Raw genomic sequence first — 20825 nt, 5'->3', positions numbered from 1 at the left:
ATTGATACGGATTGATCGACTCGGGTTTAACGTGCAATGACACCCGTCAGCGGGAATCTAATTGAACAACTCGTAAATAAGTCAATTGACCGCGGATATAGGTTGGTCTGAGAATGTGTGACAAGTCACAATCAATTATTAAGTCATCATGGGCAACGGTCTAATAGCTGTTTTCACTCATTTAGTTTGTTATACTTAATAGCAAAATAAGAGGGTTCGGAGTACTAAATTTCGTGTTTTGATTACAATAACTTTAAACAAATATTTGAATGCGTTGATATGCTCATTTGTCAGGGGAAAAATCAATATTTGAATGAAAAATTCTTCATGTGATTCTGCTTCAAAGGTATTCTTTTAACATGGAAGACAAAAGTTAGGGAAAATATAAACAATCGAAAATCAAGTTTGAATTCTCTGATACATTATTTTAATTTATTGTAACTGTTGACTCAACAATTGAAACTTGACTGCAGTATATCTGATAGGCGGAATACACTGTCAAAACAAATCCTGACTGGAAGATGATGGTTATGAACTGTGACTTACCGTTCTAGTAATAATATCCACTTAAAGCAGAACGCAACTTTCAACTCATTAGATAGACATTGAATTATATATTTTGATTATGTTAGTTTTTCTTTCTGTTCACGTTAAACGATGTGCATTAAATATGATAGCCCTTTTCTATGCCAGGATTTTTATTTACATCCGCTACGAGGAAGATATTTCAGTCCAATCGGTAAATACCTTCGTTGCGACTATTTAGGATTCATACGTTTCGTTCCACATTCCGATCGCAGTGCCAGGTTCCTTCTGTTTCGTTCGCTGCTTTGATATGTACAAGTAAGTTTTATTACAAATTAGTTTGATTTACAGAATTTGAGAATAATTCTACCCGCTATCGGGTGTCGCTATACAAACTTCAAACGATCATGATCGGTCAATTTTCTTTGATTTTAATTACCAACAAAACATTTGGATTAATTTCATTATTTTTCCTAACTACCTTACTTTGAGTAACACTACCGATTTCGCCGATTCCTAATCCAACGGAACACCTTCAAACATTATCAGCGAAAATCCTACCATTCAACGAAGTTGACAATAAGCTCTTAATTTGTGTTGTGTTTCTTTTTTTTAGTGTTTTGATAAAATCCTTTTCCCGTCACCCATCGCTTCTATGTGGTGGGTAATACTTTTCGATTACTTTTTTAGAAGAACAGCTGATCTGTTGTTTTCTTATATTTACGTAAGGTTGTACAATTTTACTCACATATTAGGGCGAGTCTATGTATAGTTCTAAGAATAGCACAGAAACAGAAACGTTGTCCAATATTTTACAGTAATCTCATAAGAAATATGGTTTACTACAATTTCAAATCAATCGCTCCTTTCTCCAATACAGAAACGAAAATGTAACGGTAGGTAAACGTTTCATCCTTTGAAGCTATTTTGTTCACCAGTTGTCATTCGTAATGGGTAAGAGCATAACAGCGTAAGTACGTAACAGTAGTCTCTCGGGATGTGACTTACTGGGTAGCGGCCGCGACAGTCGTTCCGTTCGTCAGAGAAATTCCTAGCGATGAAGTGACCATTTTTAGTGCAACAGTGGCGTCTGGGTTCGATTTCGTATCCTGTGTTAATGAATTGAAAAAAAAACATTGATTAGGATTGATTTTTTTATAGGCAGGCAAATTATAGGCAGTGCTGTGCACCGTCCTGTTATGGACACTTAGGGGAGAACAGTGCATAACGCACCTACGGGGCAAAATAGCCTCACTTATATAATCTTCTGTAGAACATTTATAAACGAATATTAACATTACAATTCAATATTAGTTATTCATTATTGAGCTGTAGTGGAAAAAACGAGCAAAATCCTTTCGTTTCCACTTAAATTTAACGACTTGTGAATCTTTTCCCTCACCAGATAGATTGTCATTAGGACAATACTAACAACCATGCGTTCTCCATTATTTTACATGCAATTGAGTCATTTTACACCGCCGGTTCTTAGGGGCAGCAGGGACTATGTCCACAAGGGCTTGACGACCCCTCCCCAGCTGTCTGCGAGTCAGGGAGAACTGCCTAGGATGTGGTGGGGCTTAGCCGTGGGCTCTGCTAAATCCCTCCCAAAAAACCACAAGTGTCCGTAAGCAGACTCTATCAAAGCAACTGTGTGCCGCTTCAAAAGCACAAGCCCAGGGAGTGCCATTGGCACATCAGGATCGATGCCAGTAAGATCCTGATTATGGCATACTGGCTGCATGTTACTGGACTCTGTTTTGAATATTGTAATATTGTGAAGCGAGGGCTGGTAGTCTGGACATTCTATTCTCTTAGTAAGGCCGGGTGGCACCGACCTGAAACGGCGAATGGGCTAATGATCAGGCTGCCTTCCGTCCTCGCATGGCCTCTCTGCATGAAGAAAGGTAAGCATATATAACCACGGGAATCATAAGGCGACTACACCAGCAGGATTCAACAGCAGCCGCAAGGGGGACCCAACAGCAATGATCTCTTCGAATAAACAAAAAAAAAAAAAAGGACGGTGGAGCGGTGTCTAGAGGTAAGGATCGGTCACCCCAAAGGTCGCCGGGGGGAGGCGATGGTGATGGTCGTGGTGTGTCAGAAGAGGTGCCGGTCGACGTAAAAATGGACGGCCTCACTCTGACCAAGGTCATGAACTCGGTAATGACCAACAACGAGGACAGCGGAAGTCATACAATGGAGGTGACTATGGACGTATCGGACGTAATCATGTCCTTTCTGGATAACCGCGTCAAATATAGCAAGGATCTGAAACAGGCCGTACTGACCCTCTGCGCTCTAGTCGTGGAGGCGAAGTCGGAGTGGAGATCCTGCTGGAGGCCAGTAAGAAGGCGAAGCACAAGATCCACCTTCTTACTGAAAAAAAGGATTTGGCGGTGAGCCAGGCGGTGAATACCTCGAAGGAGGCCGAATCGAGGATTCGCCTCCTTACAGAGGGGAAGCAGCTGGCGGAGAGCCAGACTGCAGAGCTTCAAAGGCGGATGGCCATCAGCTGAGCAACTCCTAAGCTAAGTAAGGTCACGCAGAAGGCGGACCTGAAAGTAGCGGCACCTTTTACTAGGAAAGATACGGTTACTCGTCGGGAGAGGGCCGGGAGGGCCTGAGTGGAGAGAACCGAGAAGAAAATGGTACCTCCACCAAAGAGGATACCAGAGGATCGCCGGAAGGAGGACCTGCCGTGGACGAAAGTCAGATTCGTCAGCAGGTCGCAAGGAGTGCGACACAAAGAGCGGAGCAGGTCATTGTTAAAAAGGGTAGAGCCCGTGAGAAAAAGGGTGCGCCTTCCAATGGCAGTGGCAATCGTAAAGACAGAGGTGAAGCGATTATCGTCAAGACTGACGATAAAAGCTACGCCGATGTCTTAAAGACTATGAGAAGCAACAAGAAGCTCTCTAGTCTAGGAGGAGATGTCAACTGCATCCGAAGGACGCGGAAAGGCGAGATTATTCTCGTCTTGAAGCGGGATGCTGCTCAGAAAAGTTCTGAGTACAAAAAGTTGATGGAGGAGGTCCTGGGTGATGGGGTTCAAGTAAGAGCCTTATGCCCAGTTTCGAACATCCAGTGCAGGGGCCTGGATGATGTAACCGAGGCCAAAGACCTGATCGATGCACTGAGAGATCAGTGCAATGTCGAGATCCAGGAATCTGCGGTTACGCAAAAGCTACGCGGGGAATGCAGGTTGCCTCATTCCAAGTACTTCAGGCTGAGGCCAAAAAGGTAATGGATAGGGCTAAACTGAAAGTGGGTTGGTCGGCATGTCCGCTAAGTATAAGCCAACCACTTCAGGTGCCTTGGCAACGGTCATAAGTCCTATGACTGTAAAGGACCTGATCGCAGTAAGCTATGCCGTAAGTGTGGGGCTGAAGGCCACCAAGCTCGCACCTGTCAGGCTGCAACAAGGTGTCTGATCGGTCCCCCGGGTACAGACAACGTACACCTTACCGGTGTCCAGGCCTGTCCGGCCTCTAGAAGGATCCAGACACGCTGGTAACACAGCTAAACCTGTACCACTGCAAGGCGGCTCAACTGCTGCTACAACAGACGGTTACTGAGTGTAAAGCTGATGTAGCCTTGCTGTCCGATCCATACCGCATCCCTGCTGGAAACGGCAGTTGGATAGTGGGTATAGCATTGTGTATCATCCGCTATGGCGTACCGGCATGGGCCGTAGCACTAAAGGCCGAGTACAATGTAAAGAAACTGATCAGAGTACACCAGCTGATGTGACTACGTGTCGCGAGCAGTACTGGAAAAGGTCGTGATCGTCATAAGACAGAGAGCAAAGCGCCTTTTTCTATTTCAGGCGACCAAATGAAAGAATCGTGAGTGCTTTGATCAATTTCGCATGAAAGGCAGTCATGAAAGGATGTTGTGCTTTATTTTAAAATTTAAATTTCTAAGTTATTTTAATAGATACATGCAAAAAATAGTGACTAGTCGATAATTTAATTATACTTCTTTAACTCGCCGAGTTGAAAGTGAAAATAAACCCAAAAATAAAGCAGATATTGCACACTTTCAGGACCTGTCACGAAACAAATATTTTTTTGAGATTTTTGTAGTATGCCATTCATCTTTCGCGTTTCAGTAGATTTTGAAAGAGGCAGATGTGTTAACATCGCGTGACATTTCTTATTAAAAATGAGAAATTCCAGTACTGGTCGCGAGCGCATATCGCACCATATCATATGATTCCGAGCATATTGAAGAGAAGCTTCTGAGCCTCTTGAAATATGGCTTCCGAGCCTTTCGAAAAAAAAGTTTCTCTTGAAAATGGCTTCTCAGCCTCAGCCAGAAAGGTGGCTTCCGAGCCTCGTGAGTCGTGACAGGAAGCGAATAAAATAAAAACTCCCCATTAAAAATCGGGTTTTTTTTATAAAAAATAAGGAAATTGCCAATATAGTAATCAGGGTATGAGCAATAAACAAATATAAAATTTCTACAAATAATATAAAATTTAGGAAAATTTTATCAATTTGTTTGCTTTTTTGTATTTTTTTATTTTCTAGTTTTTTATTTTGTGGAAAATTAAAAAAAAATATGAAAAAAATTATCCTGTAGAAAGTTTTGTAATTATTTATTGTCAATATTGATTTTTTAATAGAAATTTTGTATTTTTCTCCGTGCAACATTTTGATTGTTTTATGGAAAATTTTATGAGAAATTTTCAACTCTTCATGGCAATTTTATTTTGCTGCCAAAGGAAGCTTCCAAGCTTCTTAAAAGAAGGGTTCCGAGCATCTGGAAAGGACCCTTTTTAGCATTTTGAAAGGAGGCTTCCAAGCCTCTTGTAAAAAAATGCTTGAAGGGCGGCTTCCGAGCCTCTTGAAAAAATGCAGGAGAGAGTAACCTCTTTCTGTTATTGGTACCATACTCTGTTATCAACTAGCCTTGCATAAGAGGTAAAATACTAAACATTAATATGCACAATACTTCAGGCATAACATACTCTGTTATTATAATACTAGTTCATACCAATTTCTGCTATCGAGGTTGTTGCTCCTACTCGGGAATTCCGATACTCTTGAAATGAGGCTTCCGAGCCTCTCCAAATAAGGTTTCCGAGCCTTTTAAAACGCGGCTGCCCCTTAAAAAAACAATTCTTAAAACTCTTGAAACGAGGCTTCCGGTTTTCTTGAAAGGAGCCTTCCGGGCTTCTTGAAGGGAGGCTTCCAAGACGCTTGATAGGAGGCGTCCAAGCCTCCTGAAACGAGGCTTCTGAACCTCTTTGCTGAAGGCTTGCCTCAGGCCCAAAACTTATTTCAAATGCGTTAGAAAGTTATAAAAACCTTGGTGTTTTTGAATAGCTGAATAACTGTTGGTTAAACATCGAAAAAGCTAAGGGGATGCATTTTGAACTGTTCTCCCCTACTTGCTGAACTTATTACCATAAAAAATCCCGATAATAAAGTCTATAGCTTTCCCGGTAGCTCAGCAGTATACACGTAGCAAGGCTCTTTAAGCTTAAGGTGATTATACAATAAAGCCAGAAATCGGCCATTTTGTAAACCACGTGCTTTTCCAATAATTTTTTCAAAAGCACGAGCTGAAAGAACCATAACGCGTATGGGGCTGAAATAATGGTAGATCGTTTGCTTAGTTATGCTGAACAATCATAATTTGAGTTTCAGCACTGTACGAAAACTATTACGCCAGATTTGGGCTTTTGGAAATGTATGTAGATAAAAGTGTGGTGAATTTGAAATTCACCACGGGCTTCATTCTATAATCACCTTAAAGTAGGCGCTATGAAAAACGTTGAATACACCGAAACCAGTACTGCTTGGCCTTCGCCTCCCTGATGACGATTTTACATTGCCTGTGCTTCTCTATATAGTAGTCCAGGGCGTCTGGCCTGAGAGGGTAGACGGCGCTGAGCTTCCTAAATGTACGTTAAGCTTTACGTCTGGCTTTGACAGCGCGCCGAGTTTCCACGGACCACCATCTGAGTGCACGACGGCTATTAGATTGAGGGATGGCTTGCTGGGCAGCAGTGAGGATCATGTCGGTGAAATCCGTGAAGGACGAGGTAGGTTGGTCCGCGCAGGCAGACGACATAGCGTGCTCATACTCCTCCCAATCCTCTTCATCATACTTCCGACGGCACCTCTTGTTGTCCATGGGAGGGTGAAAATCTGCACCGGGTAGTGGTTACTATTGTACAGATCGAAGCCGGCTTCTCAGGAGAAGCGTGGCAAAATGGACCTACTTACCACAGAAACATCGATAGCCATTGCGGAGGGCCCGTTTAAGAAGGTGGGGGACCCGTTGAGAGTGACGAGGTCCCCTTCCAGGAATGCTTCGACTAGAACGGAGCCTCGAGGGCGGACCTTGACCGTTCCCACATCGGATGGTGGGCGTCCATATCCCCAAAGAGAAGCAGGGGTGGAGAAGCGTTTTCAATGAGGTTGCTTACCTTAGCTTTTACGGCGGGGAATAGTAACGATTAACCTCTTGGAGAGCAACGGTCCATGGCAAGCTGTGGCGACTACCAAAAAATCTGGACATGCTCTTCTTATATTCTTCGTCCACTGGATGCCGAGGTCGGTTCGGTCGTTCCAATTGGGTCTTGGCGTCCGGTCTGCTGGCGCTCCGACGGTTCAGGGCTCCACACTGAGTGTTTCCGTCCTCGGTCTACCAGGATCCGGGGTCGATCCAAAAGTTCCGGTTGGGGTCCAATGGTGCTTCGACTACCTGGGTCAGACTTCGGCACGTTGGTGTTGGTGGTGTTTAGCTTTGTTGCACGTTGGAGGCTATTGCGTTTGAATTGAAAGTCACAATTACTTGGTGGTAGAACCGCTGTTTTTGGAACTTAGCCGGTGGGTTTTCTGGATATTCTGGCGATGTGATGGCGATATTCCTCTTTCCGGCAATCCTGAAGCCAGAAGTTTGAGGGATATTCGCACTTTTGCGACAGTGGTGAGTGTCGAGTTGGCAGTACCACGCCCGAAGTCACTCTCTCCTTGATGAGAAGGGATGAGAGGAAGACAGGGTCGGACGAGATTCGAGAACTATCCTCGGAGTCAGCGTTGGTCACCCAGCCAACAAATTGGTTCACATAATCAACTTTTAGTTCTGTTAAGTGCACTCTTACACGATATAAATTGATTGTACAAAATGTATAGATTCGTTCTATGTGAACAAAAGTGGAGGCCATTTACGTACAAATTAGTGTTAGTGTTAGTGTAGTGGTACAACGATATATACGACGTATTCTAATTTCAATTGAATCTATAAACAATCATGATGTTTATCTTTACAGATCGCATATGTTCAGTCATACAGTTGCATAACTAGACTGTTACAACTTTGAAATATAGAATAGTGAAAACAGCTTCAAACATGTATACATCCTAATATATCAGTCATATTATCAAAAAAAGAAATTCGTGTTTTTGTATATGCAACAAAAAATATTTTTTACATCAGAACTGAATTATATCATCATGGGTTTTAGTGAGTATAATGCATATATCAATATTCTAAACTTAACCTCCAGATCCTAGTATCGATGCTCGGATCTTCTAATTCATAGTCTAGACGCTATCCGTTCCTCCACGTTCATGCAGCTGTAAATCCATAGTTTATACTTAATGGTATCTTAGGATCTACAAATATAATCTGTAACAGACAACGCATTGCATTGTATACAACTTTATTTTGATGGTTACATCAAGCAATATATGCGATTTGATTTAACACATATACAACTTTATGCTACCGCTTAAACGATTTCTGAGTTGTGAACTGCAATGTTTTTCTCTAAAAAACCATTTTCAATAACACTACACCATAAATATTTAATTTTCAAACTTACTGTGTATACTCCACGATGTTATGAATTAAAACCCATAAAAAGCTTAGGGTTTAAGAACTGATAGTAGTTTATCAAGAAGTTTATCGTGGTGAATTTTAGAGTGGTGAAATAGGGAGGGATAGATAGAATTTTTTTTGGAATGATCCATAATAAGCAACAGACGATAATAATGATGTCGTGGAAATCATTAGATGTTTACAGGTTTATTTCCAAATGTAAAAATCTGGCCATAAAGAGTGAAACATAGGAATGGGTATGAGGGGTGTGGAATGTGTGTAATAAAAATAAAAGTGGACAAGATCGGAGTCAGATCAAATCAGGATGTGATAATAAATCGGGTCTTTACGCCTTTCTTTATATCGGGTTGGGAGTCCACTATGGGCTATTAATTCTAGTTAGCAATAAAGAAATCCTCTGTTGACCTTTTTTTTATGTCTTTATTAGGGAGACTTTCAGCCCGAGGCTGGCTCGTCTCCGGAAATAAGTATTGTATTGAAAACCGTGCTTAAAATCAAAACTATTTAACAGAGTACATGAATTCATTATTTGTCTTTACAATCAAATCTGCATTATAACTTTAGGTGGAATTATATACAATTGTTGAAGTATTCGCGATATATAATTCCGTTTTGAGTTTAAATTACCTTTTATATAACTAATGATATAGATTATAATTTGATCGTAAGTTTGCATTATATGTGACCTTTGTACAATTTTCCATGAGTTTCGTTTGATCCATATATGATTTCGATTCGGTCTGATAACATATATGACTTTTTTCGTACATTCATATACGATTGCTGGTTTGCTGGGCAAGGTTTGAGGGGCTGGGTCACTTGACTGTGAGCGCTATTCAGGCACCCTTCGCGTAGAGTTCCTCGTAGAGGTTTGACCTGCGTTGACGACATCGGTGAAAGATGACTCTCCACTCTTTTCCAGCTGCAGGATGCGTAGAGCTTCGGGATATGTACAATCTTGGTCGACCTTTATCCGATGAACATCGTTTTCCATTCTTTACGCCGGGCAGGATCTACTTCTGCGAGGGTGCAGGCCACTGGAGCAAAAGGGCGATGAGTCGCATCTTTTGTCCTCTGCAATCGGGTGAGAGCCCGAGCAGTTCCCACATGTGGCGTTGGGGGCTTTAGATCTAGTCTTAGTGTGTCCGAGCTCCCAGCAGTTGAAGTACTGCATAAGAGACGGATAGTACACACTTAAAATAAATCGCCGAATTCGGTAAAATTTTACCGAAATCTCAACAGCAGAACTGTTCGGTAAAAAATTTAACTGATTTTCGGTGATTTTGACAGTTGAGCAATGGAAAAAAATACAAAAAATCTGTAAAATAAATTACCGAACAGTTCTGCTGTTGAGATTTCGGTAAAATTTACCGAATACGGTGAAATAAGGTAAGTGTGTATGGTCTAGTTGGGCACCTCAAGAAACCGACGAGGAGGGGAGTTTTCTCCTTCCGTTCACCCGCGTTCCTAGTAATCCGGTGCTGATCCGTTCCTAGTGATCCGGTGGGTTTGCTCCTTCAGGTCTCCAAGTAATTTTCGCTTAACTTTTCAGAAGGACCTAAGAAATATTTTTTTCATGAATTAAGTTGCATAGCGCAATCAACAGAACAACATGAAAGCTTTTGATTGCAGTACTCAAATTAATTCATGAAAATGTTACTTAGGTCCTTTTGAAAAGTTAAGCGAGAATTCTTTCTCTAGGAAGTCGATAACGTCACGACAGTAGATAATACTTTAACAGGGGTCCCGTTGTTCAATTTGTCCATGCCTAACAGCTTATCAAAGTGTCCAGGATTTCTCACCTTGAAGGTGTACGACCGTCTTTCAGCTTCTGAGAAAGCAGAGTCGATGTTCGCTCCCAGAAACTGGTGAACGTACTTTTTATTATCAAGAAAGGAGCAGCTGGTAAGGTTGCTCCGTTGACCCCTTCAAGCCGTGGTAAAATGTTCCACAAAAATCAGGGGGTGTAAGAGGGGGGGGGGGGTTGGTTTTAAAGTGTTCCACAAAAAAATGGGGTGAGGGAGAGGGAAAGTTCTTGGCAGAAGGGGAAGGAGGGGCTCCTGGTGCAGTTGTTGCCGCCATAACCTAAAATATCACCATTTTAGTCGTTTTGGCCTAGAAAGTTTATTTCCATTATGCAATATAAAAAATACTGCCACATTCTCATTTACAGTTACACATATTTAAAAGGAACATACCCCGTAAGGCATAATAACGATACGCATCATGAACGTTAAGTATAAAATGTCCCAAAGAACATTCCATGACATAAAGAAGGCAGAATTATGCCTAACGCACTTATGGCTAGCGTACTTACTGCATTTTCTAAATTTTAATGAGAGATGGCACGCGATGTTTACATATCTGCCCCTGTCAATATGTATACAGTGAGTCCAAAAAGTATTCGTCTAGCTGTGCATTTTCTAGAAAATGTCAAAAATAGAATCTAGTAAGCTCAAAAAATAAAACTATCGATTACATTGTGTAGCAGAAAAATCAAGTCATTTTTATTATTAAAAAATTAAACGAAAAAATAAAACAATAACAAAAACAAGTGTAACAAAACATAACAATTCATTAAATATGGACTCAAAAAGTATTCGTCTATTCAGATTTGGCGCACTTTCAAACAGAATCAGGAGTTGTAGAATGGAATTCAATATTTAGTTGGATTCTCTGTGTATCTATGATGGCTTGTAGTCTTTGTGACATGGAACTGACCAAATTAGCCGTAACGGGGACGGAATATTCTTCCATTCTTCTTTCAACACTAATTTCAAGTCGTTGTTGTTGGAAATATGACTTTCACGAATTTCGCGAAAAGTTTTTCGTCCAGAACCTTCAAATGGAGTTAAATTGGATTCATATCTTGGCCCTGAAGAGGCGTTTTGATTTGATTGGGGTATTATAGAGCAGCTACAGCTTAGTACTTTGGGCTGTGTGCTCGAGGTAATTATCACCCCGTAAGATGTATGTTCCCTGTAAGCCTAATTTCTCAGCTATGGAGTTCAAATTTTCTTTCAAAATGCGGATGAACATTTTGTGATAGATACATAATTCCTTCAATAATGTGAAATTTTCCCATACCGGTTGCGCTCAAGCACCTCAGAGACCATGACGGAGCCCCCACCATGCTTTACTGCTCAAAAGAGATTCTGCGGCTATATCTCAATATTCCTTTTCTACCATACCATACATCGGGCATTTGATCCAAATATGCTGTACTTGATTTCGTCAGATAACATGACTTGATTCCGAAAGTCACCCTTCTTCCAGCGATATTTTTAGCTGAAATCGAGCTGTTTTTGATAATTTGATGGCTCACTTGAATTTTCTTCTGTGATACTCGCCCATTATACCCATACTTTTCACAAGTATTTCTGTTCGTATTGGTTCATATCTGAGCACTTCTTCTCTCCAACTCACTTGCCTATATGGGTGAACTCGTTTTTAAGGATTTTTTCTATTTTCCGCACAATAAATCGTGCATCGCTATCAGTTTACCATCGCTGATGAGCACTCTGTTATTGTTTTGATAGATTTTTGTGGCGCTGATGCGACCAATCCTTAATTAAATGGTTGAATTTTTGCTGCCCTGGGTCTACCCACATTTCATGCAAAGTCATAAGTCAACTTGCACTAATTATGCAGGCGTAGAATAAGTTTTTTTTCATTGGGACTCATCTTTTTACTTTTCCCACCCATGGTGCTTCTGTTTTCCGCGCCAAGTTCAAACAAACAAACAAAAACATTATTTGATCTGTCATTGAGTATTGACAAAATGTTGCTAGACATCACTAGAGTGTGCTAGTGTAATTACATGCGAATAAAACTATTATATTCGTGTTTCGCTCGATTATTTTCTGAATAGACGAATACTTTTTGAGCAAGCGAAATTGACGAAATTTAGATATTCTCTACATACCAGAAAACGTAATTTAAATTTCTATTTGTTTTTGAATAATAATCATGTGTTGATAAGTTTTCTACCAAATTTAGAAGAAAGTTTTTTGATTTCGCTTCTATCACGCCTAAGTTTTACATCTTACTAAAAAATATGCAGCTAGACGAATACTTTTTGGACCCACTGTAGATACGCGAAGAAGGAAGGGCCTGTTACAAAAATCTCAGCCAATTTTTATTCTGTGACAGGGCATGAAGGGAGCGGGCCATTTGGACATTTGGTATAATTGTATACAGCGCCAAAAGTGAGGGTCATTTAGCATAACGGACATTTCACATATCAATTAGTTGCTTGACTAAGTGGTGCTGAAAAAAAAACCCGAAATGGTGAATGTAACACCAATCGGTAATTATATTAAAAAGACATTCTTTCGTAAAAAGCATGCATGAGCTGAGCATAAAACAAGGATAATCGTTATCCCTCCATTAGATTCATGGTTTGTCCTGTGAAAAGCAATGATTAACGTATTTTCCTTAGGGAAGATCCATAAAGTGCGTCACGCGAAATTTGGTGATTTTCAACCCCCCTGCCCCCTGCGTCACATTTTTTGTATTTAACCTCAACATTTTTTGTATGAGTTATCACGCTGCCCGGAACCCCCTAGGAGCGTGACGTACTTTGTGGATGGCCCCTTGTCAAAAATAACGCATCTATCGGGTTGCGTTTACTCGTGTTAGGGCAATATAAGATGTGATTCCTTCTTTAAATGTAAACGCATGTTCGTAATATGGCAATGGTGTATGTGATCCCCTATCTTAAAGTAGGCTCTTTTCCCGGATTATGGCAATGGAGGATGTGAACCCTTTTATAAAAGCTAGGATAGGATGTGCCAAGTAGTCAGTAAAAATCGTACCGATTTGCTGTCACAATCGTACCGGTTGCTGATTGGTTGAAAATGACAATCGATTACTTCGATTGGTGGCGGCGCGTTTTTCGTAGGGCAGCATGTTGTTAGTTTGGCCGTGTTGCAGGTTTGTAAAGTTGATATTAAGCAAAATACGTAAATGTTTGAGTTCCAATTTTTTGGTAGAAAATAAATTTATATTGAACTGCAAACGTCATATAAATTATTCTCAAGAGTTGTAAAGGTTTAAAACTGTTGATTTAAATCATTATCATTCCTCTTTCCGTCATTTTCGATCTCAAAATCATTTTTTTAGTAGCGAAAAATTCTCACTGTTAGTCTTTCGCTTCTCTTACATAAATAATGGATGGAACGAGAAGAAAAACATCATGTTTTAATTCATGATATTTGGAAGATTTTGTACCAAATTAGTTTGGCTGCACTGGCGACCACCTCGTCAGAGCAATCGACTAAAAAACAACAAGGCAGTCTCAATTGAGTTGTCGCATCCTATCCTGGTATAAAAGTAAGTACTTGTCCGGATTATGGCAATGGAGGATGTGAACCCGTTTAAAAAAGTAAGCACTTGCCCCGCTTTAGGCAATGGTGGATGTGAATCATTCTTTAAAAGTAGGCACTTGTCCGGTTTAAGGCAATAATGGTGAACGAAATCCTCTTTTTAGATGTGATTCCTTTTTAAAAGTAGGCGCTCGTGTGGATTAAGTCATAAGTGAATGTGAATCTTTTGTTAAAAGTAGGCGTTTACCCGGAATTGATGGATTTGATCCCTTCTTTAAAAGTGAGCGTTAGCTCGGTATAAAGTAAAGCTAAATGGCTTCATTTGAAATAACGAGTTTGCCCAGAAAAAAGAATTGGTGTACGTGATTCGTCCTTTAAATATAGGCGGAATAAGCCAATGATGAATTAAATTCCTTCTTTCAAAATAGGCATTGGCCTGGAAAAGGCAATAATGGTGGATGTGATTCCTTCTTCGAAGTAGGCGTTTGCCCGGTTGCCTGAGATAGGAAAAGGCACTTTGCTCTCTGTCTTATGACGATCACGATCTTTTGCAATACTGTGCTTAAGGTGAAGCGTTGTAACACTCAAATTTCTATGTAATCGTGTCATAAAAATCATCAACCATGGATTTGTAGTGGTGGAAACTTCCAATACCAATTCATTAAGCGTACACGTGGGATTCATTTTTTGTTAACATCCAACAACGAGATTTCTGTTGTCTGAATCGTGGATTATTTCGGGTCAAGATGAAGAATAGCAATGCATTATGTTTAAAATTGATATCACAAAAATCATTTTTTGTCCCTCAGGGGGTGCCATAAAACAATAGTATCGACTTTCCCAAGTACAAAAATATCTATACATAAAACAAAGTAGGCTTTTGTACGACCGCGTATCACTGAAGAATAGACTGCCCAATTTTTGCTAATTTAAAATCTTTTTCTTCTTCCATTTACGATGAAGCTGGAAAAAACTGAAAATCAAAATCCAATCTCTTCGATGAACGGGTTTTTTGCACATTTTGTATAGGATTTTTTCATCTTGATCATGTGGATATATAACATAATGTTGGCCTTATCACTCGATAATGGAGAGATATGTGCTATTTCTTCGTTTATTCAATAATAAATATTGTGATAAAACTGTTGTTTCTGTCAGAGTCTTAATGTCTTAAATTACTTACTATGCTGAGAGCAGTCATGATGCAGGCACGTGTTGGTTGCAAATCGCCACCGTTGCTGTTGACTTGTAGCGGCGAAACAGCGCTAGTTGATGCGCCATTGCAGGACGTTGCGTGATCGTTTACCTTCGCTGCTGCCACGCCAGGACCATTTGCCACGTGGTGAATGTCTTCGATGGACGAGGCCTCTTTCAATCCATTGCTGCAGGAACCAGTGTCGGAATCCTGCAAGATATTAGAACAAGAGGGAACGTGGTTCAGATTGTTGCCTTGGTCGGACAAGTAGGTGTGTGCATTTTTTGCGGCCATTTGTTCAGACACGCCGAACGGGACGGGGTAGATTTATGGATGAAAGCCGTCAAATTTATTTTTTCCTACTTGTTTGATAGCAATCAGTAGGTTACATTGGCTGAGAAGCCCCGTTGATTGACTATGTAGCATTTCCTGCCATGCCCACCTGCGATGAATCGACCATGAATACGACATGGACACGGATAAACGGTTCGTACCTCATACAAGATATAGATTAGAATATTGTGATTCCATACTGCAGCGTAAATAACACACTCAACTAAGCCGAAGCCTCCCACTAGTTTCATTAAATTGAACTCCTGAATAGCAATTCCAGGATTTGGGCCACTCCTTTGCACTTAATTTCAATATACTATACCACGTACGTTCCGTACCTTCCCATGCTGCCAGACATTCCAATGAAGTAAAAATTCCAAGACCGGAAACCCAACTGCGGAAAGCAAAACTGAACCAGAAAATGAAAGAGTCAGAGATCGAAGAAGTGATACCCACGCCCCGTCGTCGTAAATCCATTCTGATGGTAGCAGCCAGCCAACTGGACTGTGTCTGTTGGTCGGATTGTGCGCTAATACTCACCGTCCCTCTAATCGGGGGTGGCATTCAGATCGGGGTTGGGGATACAGACAAAAGCCATGAATAGCCCTAGCTGTCGTCGTCGTCGGGAAGCAACAGAAATACTCGAGAAGCCTATAGCCGGCTATCGCCGTTGTCGTCCTTCAATTGGACATGTTTCAGGGTTCGGCCCCGGTCAGTGGGTGGAAAGGTGGAGAACCTTTTAGGAAAATTATTTCGAATGAATAAAATATTTTTATCATTGGACTTATCTTGCTTTGCTTTCCTTTTTGAGTCTGGGTGTTTCTCGCTGTTTGGCGTGCAGTGGGCCGGCAAGAGTTGTGTTTATGGTTCCGGCATCATCAATGACGTCGATACGATCAGAAAGGTGGAAAAAAAGGATGATGACGACATGCCAATGAGTAGACTGTTGTACTGAAGAGTCATGTGAAATGGAACGGAGCTTTGCAGTTCTGCAATAAAAAAAAAGCGTTGCTGCTCCAGTTATTCATCTTATAGCTTATATTATAAAAACAGATGTTGAGTTTTTTTTGTGGTCTCTGTTAGCTAAAATTGTTTTCCTTCGAATGATACGAAACTTTGACCATGAGATAGAAATTGGACAATTTCCATGAAGTGTGACGTTTGAGTACCAAAGAAATTTTGTGTGGTGAGTACGGCTGGAATTATTATAAACCCATAGGCTTTTGAACTAATTAAAAGTGAATTACAAATTTCAACGATTGATTGCTAAATGATTCCTTCTGTAGGCATCCTCTTTTTTTTCCTCGAGAATTTATAGTATTTGGAATTTTAATTTTGTGCTTAGATTTTTACCACCAGTTGAATTCCAACACAGGTAAAAGAAATTTGATGAAAAATTTTGCCAATTTTTTGTTTTTTAGTACAATACCAAATTTTCAAAACAACTTATCTGCTTTTGTATAAACAAAGATTCAAACATCGATTTGTTGAATCTGAGAGCACTCCCACGCAAACCAACACCATCAAAAGGTTGCCGAAGTCTTCACCTATATGTTGATGGTATTAGTTCGGGTGGGAGTGCTCTTAGATTCGACAAATCGACGATTGAATCTTTGTTTACAAAAGCAGATAAGTCGTTTTGAACATTAATTTTAACGCGTAAGGTATACTATAACTTTGTATAAACGCTCTGTACTAAAACAATATTAAAAACGGTCCTTTTGAACTTTAGTTACACGTGTAGACTTAAAAGCCTTACTCCTGATATGTTTTAAATGACCAACAACACATTCTATTATATGCATCAATTCTGGCATGTACCATATTTGAAACTGTCCAATCGTTCTTTACGCGTGTTGATCTCAATGTCTATGCATGCTTCTCCTTTACTCTCCTTTACTTCTCCTTTCTAATTTCTCACTTTCACTACTCTATTCTCCAATTGTTCTGCTAGTTTACGCTTCTCACGTCTCGTTTCTCACTTAACACATGTCATACATCAATTCTCACGTTCCAATTCTTTGTTTTTCACTACTCACTTCTAATTTCTCATACCTCGGGTATCGCTTCCTACTTCTCACATCTTCACTTTTCATCTTTCATTTCGCACTTCTTACTGCTTGTGTCTCGGTTCTCACTTTCACTTTTCGCTTCACCCATCTTACTTTTCACTTCTCATGTCACAATTCCCAATGTACAACTCTCGATTGATAAGGAAAATTTTTATTGATTGGATGGATTTCTCTGTTCCTACTTCGCACTTCTCATCGCTCAGGTTTATAGTCTCATTTTACTCTTCATACTTTGCTTGCTTTTCAATTAATATTTTGCCTTTCTCTTACAACAAAGTTATACCAAAAGGCCGTCATTCGTACACCCACAGTGTTCTATACCAGTTGACTCAGATCGACGAGATCCGTCCGTGAGTTTCACGGAACAATGAAGGTAAGGTACACTGGGGGAAGTGGAAAAGGAAAAATCGATAGTGCATGTTTGAATTAGTGTAAATCCAATTTGAATCATCTAAATGGGCTATCAAAAACAGTCAATTTTGCATACACCATACATTGTAATTCATACTATTTTAAACGCTTGAAATTCATGGAAATAGGTTAAAAAATTAGTAGTTGTTTTTCCACTTGCCCCAGTTGGATGGGGTAAGTGGAAAACCTCGGGAAAACACATGTTACCTTGACCTTCAATTGTAATGAGTAGTTACATGTATTTGAAATCAAAACGACAATTGCTCTGAGTATCTCTTGTTGAATAATTTCATTGGGTTAACGGAATAGGTCCACAAGGATTTCTCATAATAGCCAGTGGAGGGTGGTTTTGCCTTCTCAAACACTACGTGCATGTAAAATCTATATGTTTGCACCAAAGATGAAATTTTTTTATAGGAAAAATGGAACTTACAGGGTTATAAACTAATCAACTTAGTTTAACGAGCTGAGATGATGTCTTTTTTTTTTCTTCCTTAGCAATGGGGAATCTGCTCAACAGACATCCTGGGTTGACCAGGAAATGCGGGGTTAGGGATCACCGAGGGAGGCAGGACTACATCCCCGACCCGCTAAACCGTTTTCATTGCCGCCAAGCCCATCGTCCCTTCGGTACAACCAGAAAGTAATGCTTCAAAGGGGGGCCAGTGCATAACGCACCCTCGAGGTTAGCTGCGTGTCCTTGCAGCATCGAACATCGTGACTCACTTTTTTAGAAGAACACCATGGTATCGTGCCAGCGCATTGCCGGCTTTCCAGGTGGCCTTATCACGCTCTATGTCCTCGGAAGGTGGGAAGGGTCGATTTCGCGCCTGCTTCCCTCTGCATGACTGGTATTAAGAATGATGATGCCGCGTGCACCCCAAATTGACCTCTCCGCGATAGGGCCTATTCGCCAGCACACAGAGGGACTTGCCGACCAGTGCTGTCATGGCAAATCGTGAGCTGGTTACTCATACATTTAAAATTTTGCGCCCCTTGGAAAATCCGCCCATCAAACTTTATTGATTTGAAAATTGCGCCCCACGCCTAAATGTGAATAAATTCATTCAGGCTATCATTTCACTCCAACAACGAACTTTTTATAAAAGGCTCTTAGACCCATAGTATTGTATACCAATCGACTCAGCTCAACAAACTGAACAAATGTCTTTACGTCCGCGTCCGTTGAACTTCGCCTGCACCCGACATTTTTTTCTTTTTTTTTAAGTTTCGTCTCCACAAATTTAGGTATCTTCATTGAACAAACATTCCATAAAAATGCTTGTTTTCACACTCCTAAACTTTACTTCATTAACAGTTTTACGCCCATGTGTTTTAGACGTTTAAAATGCTTCTGGGTAACTTCAATCGTCTAGTGGCATGTGCTGAGAAATGTCGGTTTGATTCCTACCCTTTTCGGCATCGGAAAATTTATCACTAATCAACAAAAGTGTTACATGAGAGTGCTGTCCGTTGTCTAGGCCAAGACAAATTTGTTATCGTGGTGTGTCACGGTAAAATGAAAACTAATAAGGTGTACCGGCTTTAATTTTAATTTTAAATGTTCATCAATCGACCAAAACAAACTATTCACTATAAATGCCTTAGAGCAATTAAATTGTACTCCAATTGCTACTAAGGCCGCCCTCACATGACTCACCGCCCAAATCCCAATGAAGGTCTCAGAGTAACCATAATGTATTCAAATCGAATCTGTGTCTAACTTCATGGGTTTCAGACGTTCGCTGAGCTCATTATGGATGCCTCGAATCAAACATATTGTACTAAAATTGATTCTATGTCCGCACTACAAAACTCAAAGGATCTATCAACTTACTATGAAGGCCTCAGGGTAAATCAAATCTATGTCCGCCCACTCAAGGGACTCAGATGATCGCTCGATTCACTATGAAAGCCTCAGAGTAACCGAATTGTACTCAAATCAAATTCATGTCCACCCACATGGGACTTAGACGATCACTCATTTAACTATGAGCACCTACGAGTAACCAAATTGTAATCAAATCGAATCTGAGTCATCCCCTCATGGGACTCTAGCGAGGGCTCAAGACACTATGAACGTCTCAAGGCAACAGTTTTGAACTCAAACTCATGATGTATCCGCCCTCATGGGGCTCTGGCGAGCGCTCAATTCACTATAAACGTCTCTGAGTAACAATCTTGTACTCAAACTTATGCTGTGTTCTCCCTCATGGGACTCTGATAAGCGCTCAAGTCACTATGAACGAATCGAGTAACAATGCTGTGTCCGCCCTTATGGGACTCTGGGGGGCACTCAATTCAATAACAAATTTTCAAAACGACTTATCTGCTTTTGTAAATAAAGATTCAAACGCCGATTTGACGAATCTAATGGCACTCCCACACAAACCAACACCATAACAGGTAGCCGAAGCCTTCACTTACGTGTAGATGGTGATGGTTAGCGTGGGAGTGCCATCAGATTCGTCAAATCGACGTTTGGATCTTTATTTACAAAAGCAGATAAGTCGTTATGGAAATTAGGTATTGAATTCACTATGAAAGTCTCAGAGTAATAATTTTGTACTTAAATTCATGCTGTGTCTGCTCTCATGGGACTCTGGCGAGCGCTCAAGTCACTATGATCGTATCAGTGCAACATATTTAAACTCAAACTCGTGCTGTGTTTGCCATCATGGGGCTCTGGCAAGCGCTCAAGTCACTATGAACGCCGCGCCCACGCAAAGTATCCAGTAGACTCGCCCAGGAAACAAAAAGTTGTCGAATTCCACGCCCCTCCCCCCCTTGGATTGTGTCTTATAGTAAGAATATCAATCCCTCAAAATTTCAGCTCAATCGCTTGTAGCATAAGCTGCGCATTTGATTAGATGTTTTTATGGGGCTTTGAGTCAAAATTTATAGGAAAATACACCTCCGACATTCGACATTCGATTTGGAAATTGGCTCTGATCGCTCGATTGTTGGTATGTTACAGAACAATTTCACAGAACATTGTACGATGATTAAATGAACTTTGCTATTTTTGAATATTTAATATAAAATGTTGGGTACTTAATCTGCCCATGATTTTATAGTTGATATTTGGAATTACTTGAAACC

General features: G+C 40.6%; 1 protein-coding gene across 3 annotated transcripts in view; it reads right to left on the bottom strand.

Moving 5' to 3' along the window:
• Nucleotides 1–591: 591 nt before the first annotated feature.
• LOC134211354 (uncharacterized) overlaps nucleotides 592–20825 on the bottom strand; it is a 339309-nt gene continuing 319075 nt past the window's right edge. For all 3 annotated transcript variants that reach the window (XM_062688139.1, XM_062688140.1, XM_062688141.1), the window contains 2 exons: nucleotides 14896–15117; nucleotides 592–1634 (listed from right to left, as the gene is read on the bottom strand). In XM_062688139.1, coding sequence (XP_062544123.1) covers nucleotides 1530–1634; nucleotides 14896–15117 — 327 coding nt within the window. In that variant the 3' untranslated portion in view covers nucleotides 592–1529. The remainder of the gene's footprint in view (nucleotides 1635–14895; nucleotides 15118–20825) is intronic.

This window comes from Armigeres subalbatus, chromosome 2, assembly GCF_024139115.2.
Source record: "Armigeres subalbatus isolate Guangzhou_Male chromosome 2, GZ_Asu_2, whole genome shotgun sequence".
In the NCBI taxonomy this organism is placed as follows: Eukaryota; Metazoa; Arthropoda; class Insecta; order Diptera; family Culicidae; genus Armigeres; species Armigeres subalbatus.
The sequence above is the reverse complement of the archived record's forward strand: the minus strand, read 5'-3'. Positions and strand labels throughout refer to the sequence as shown.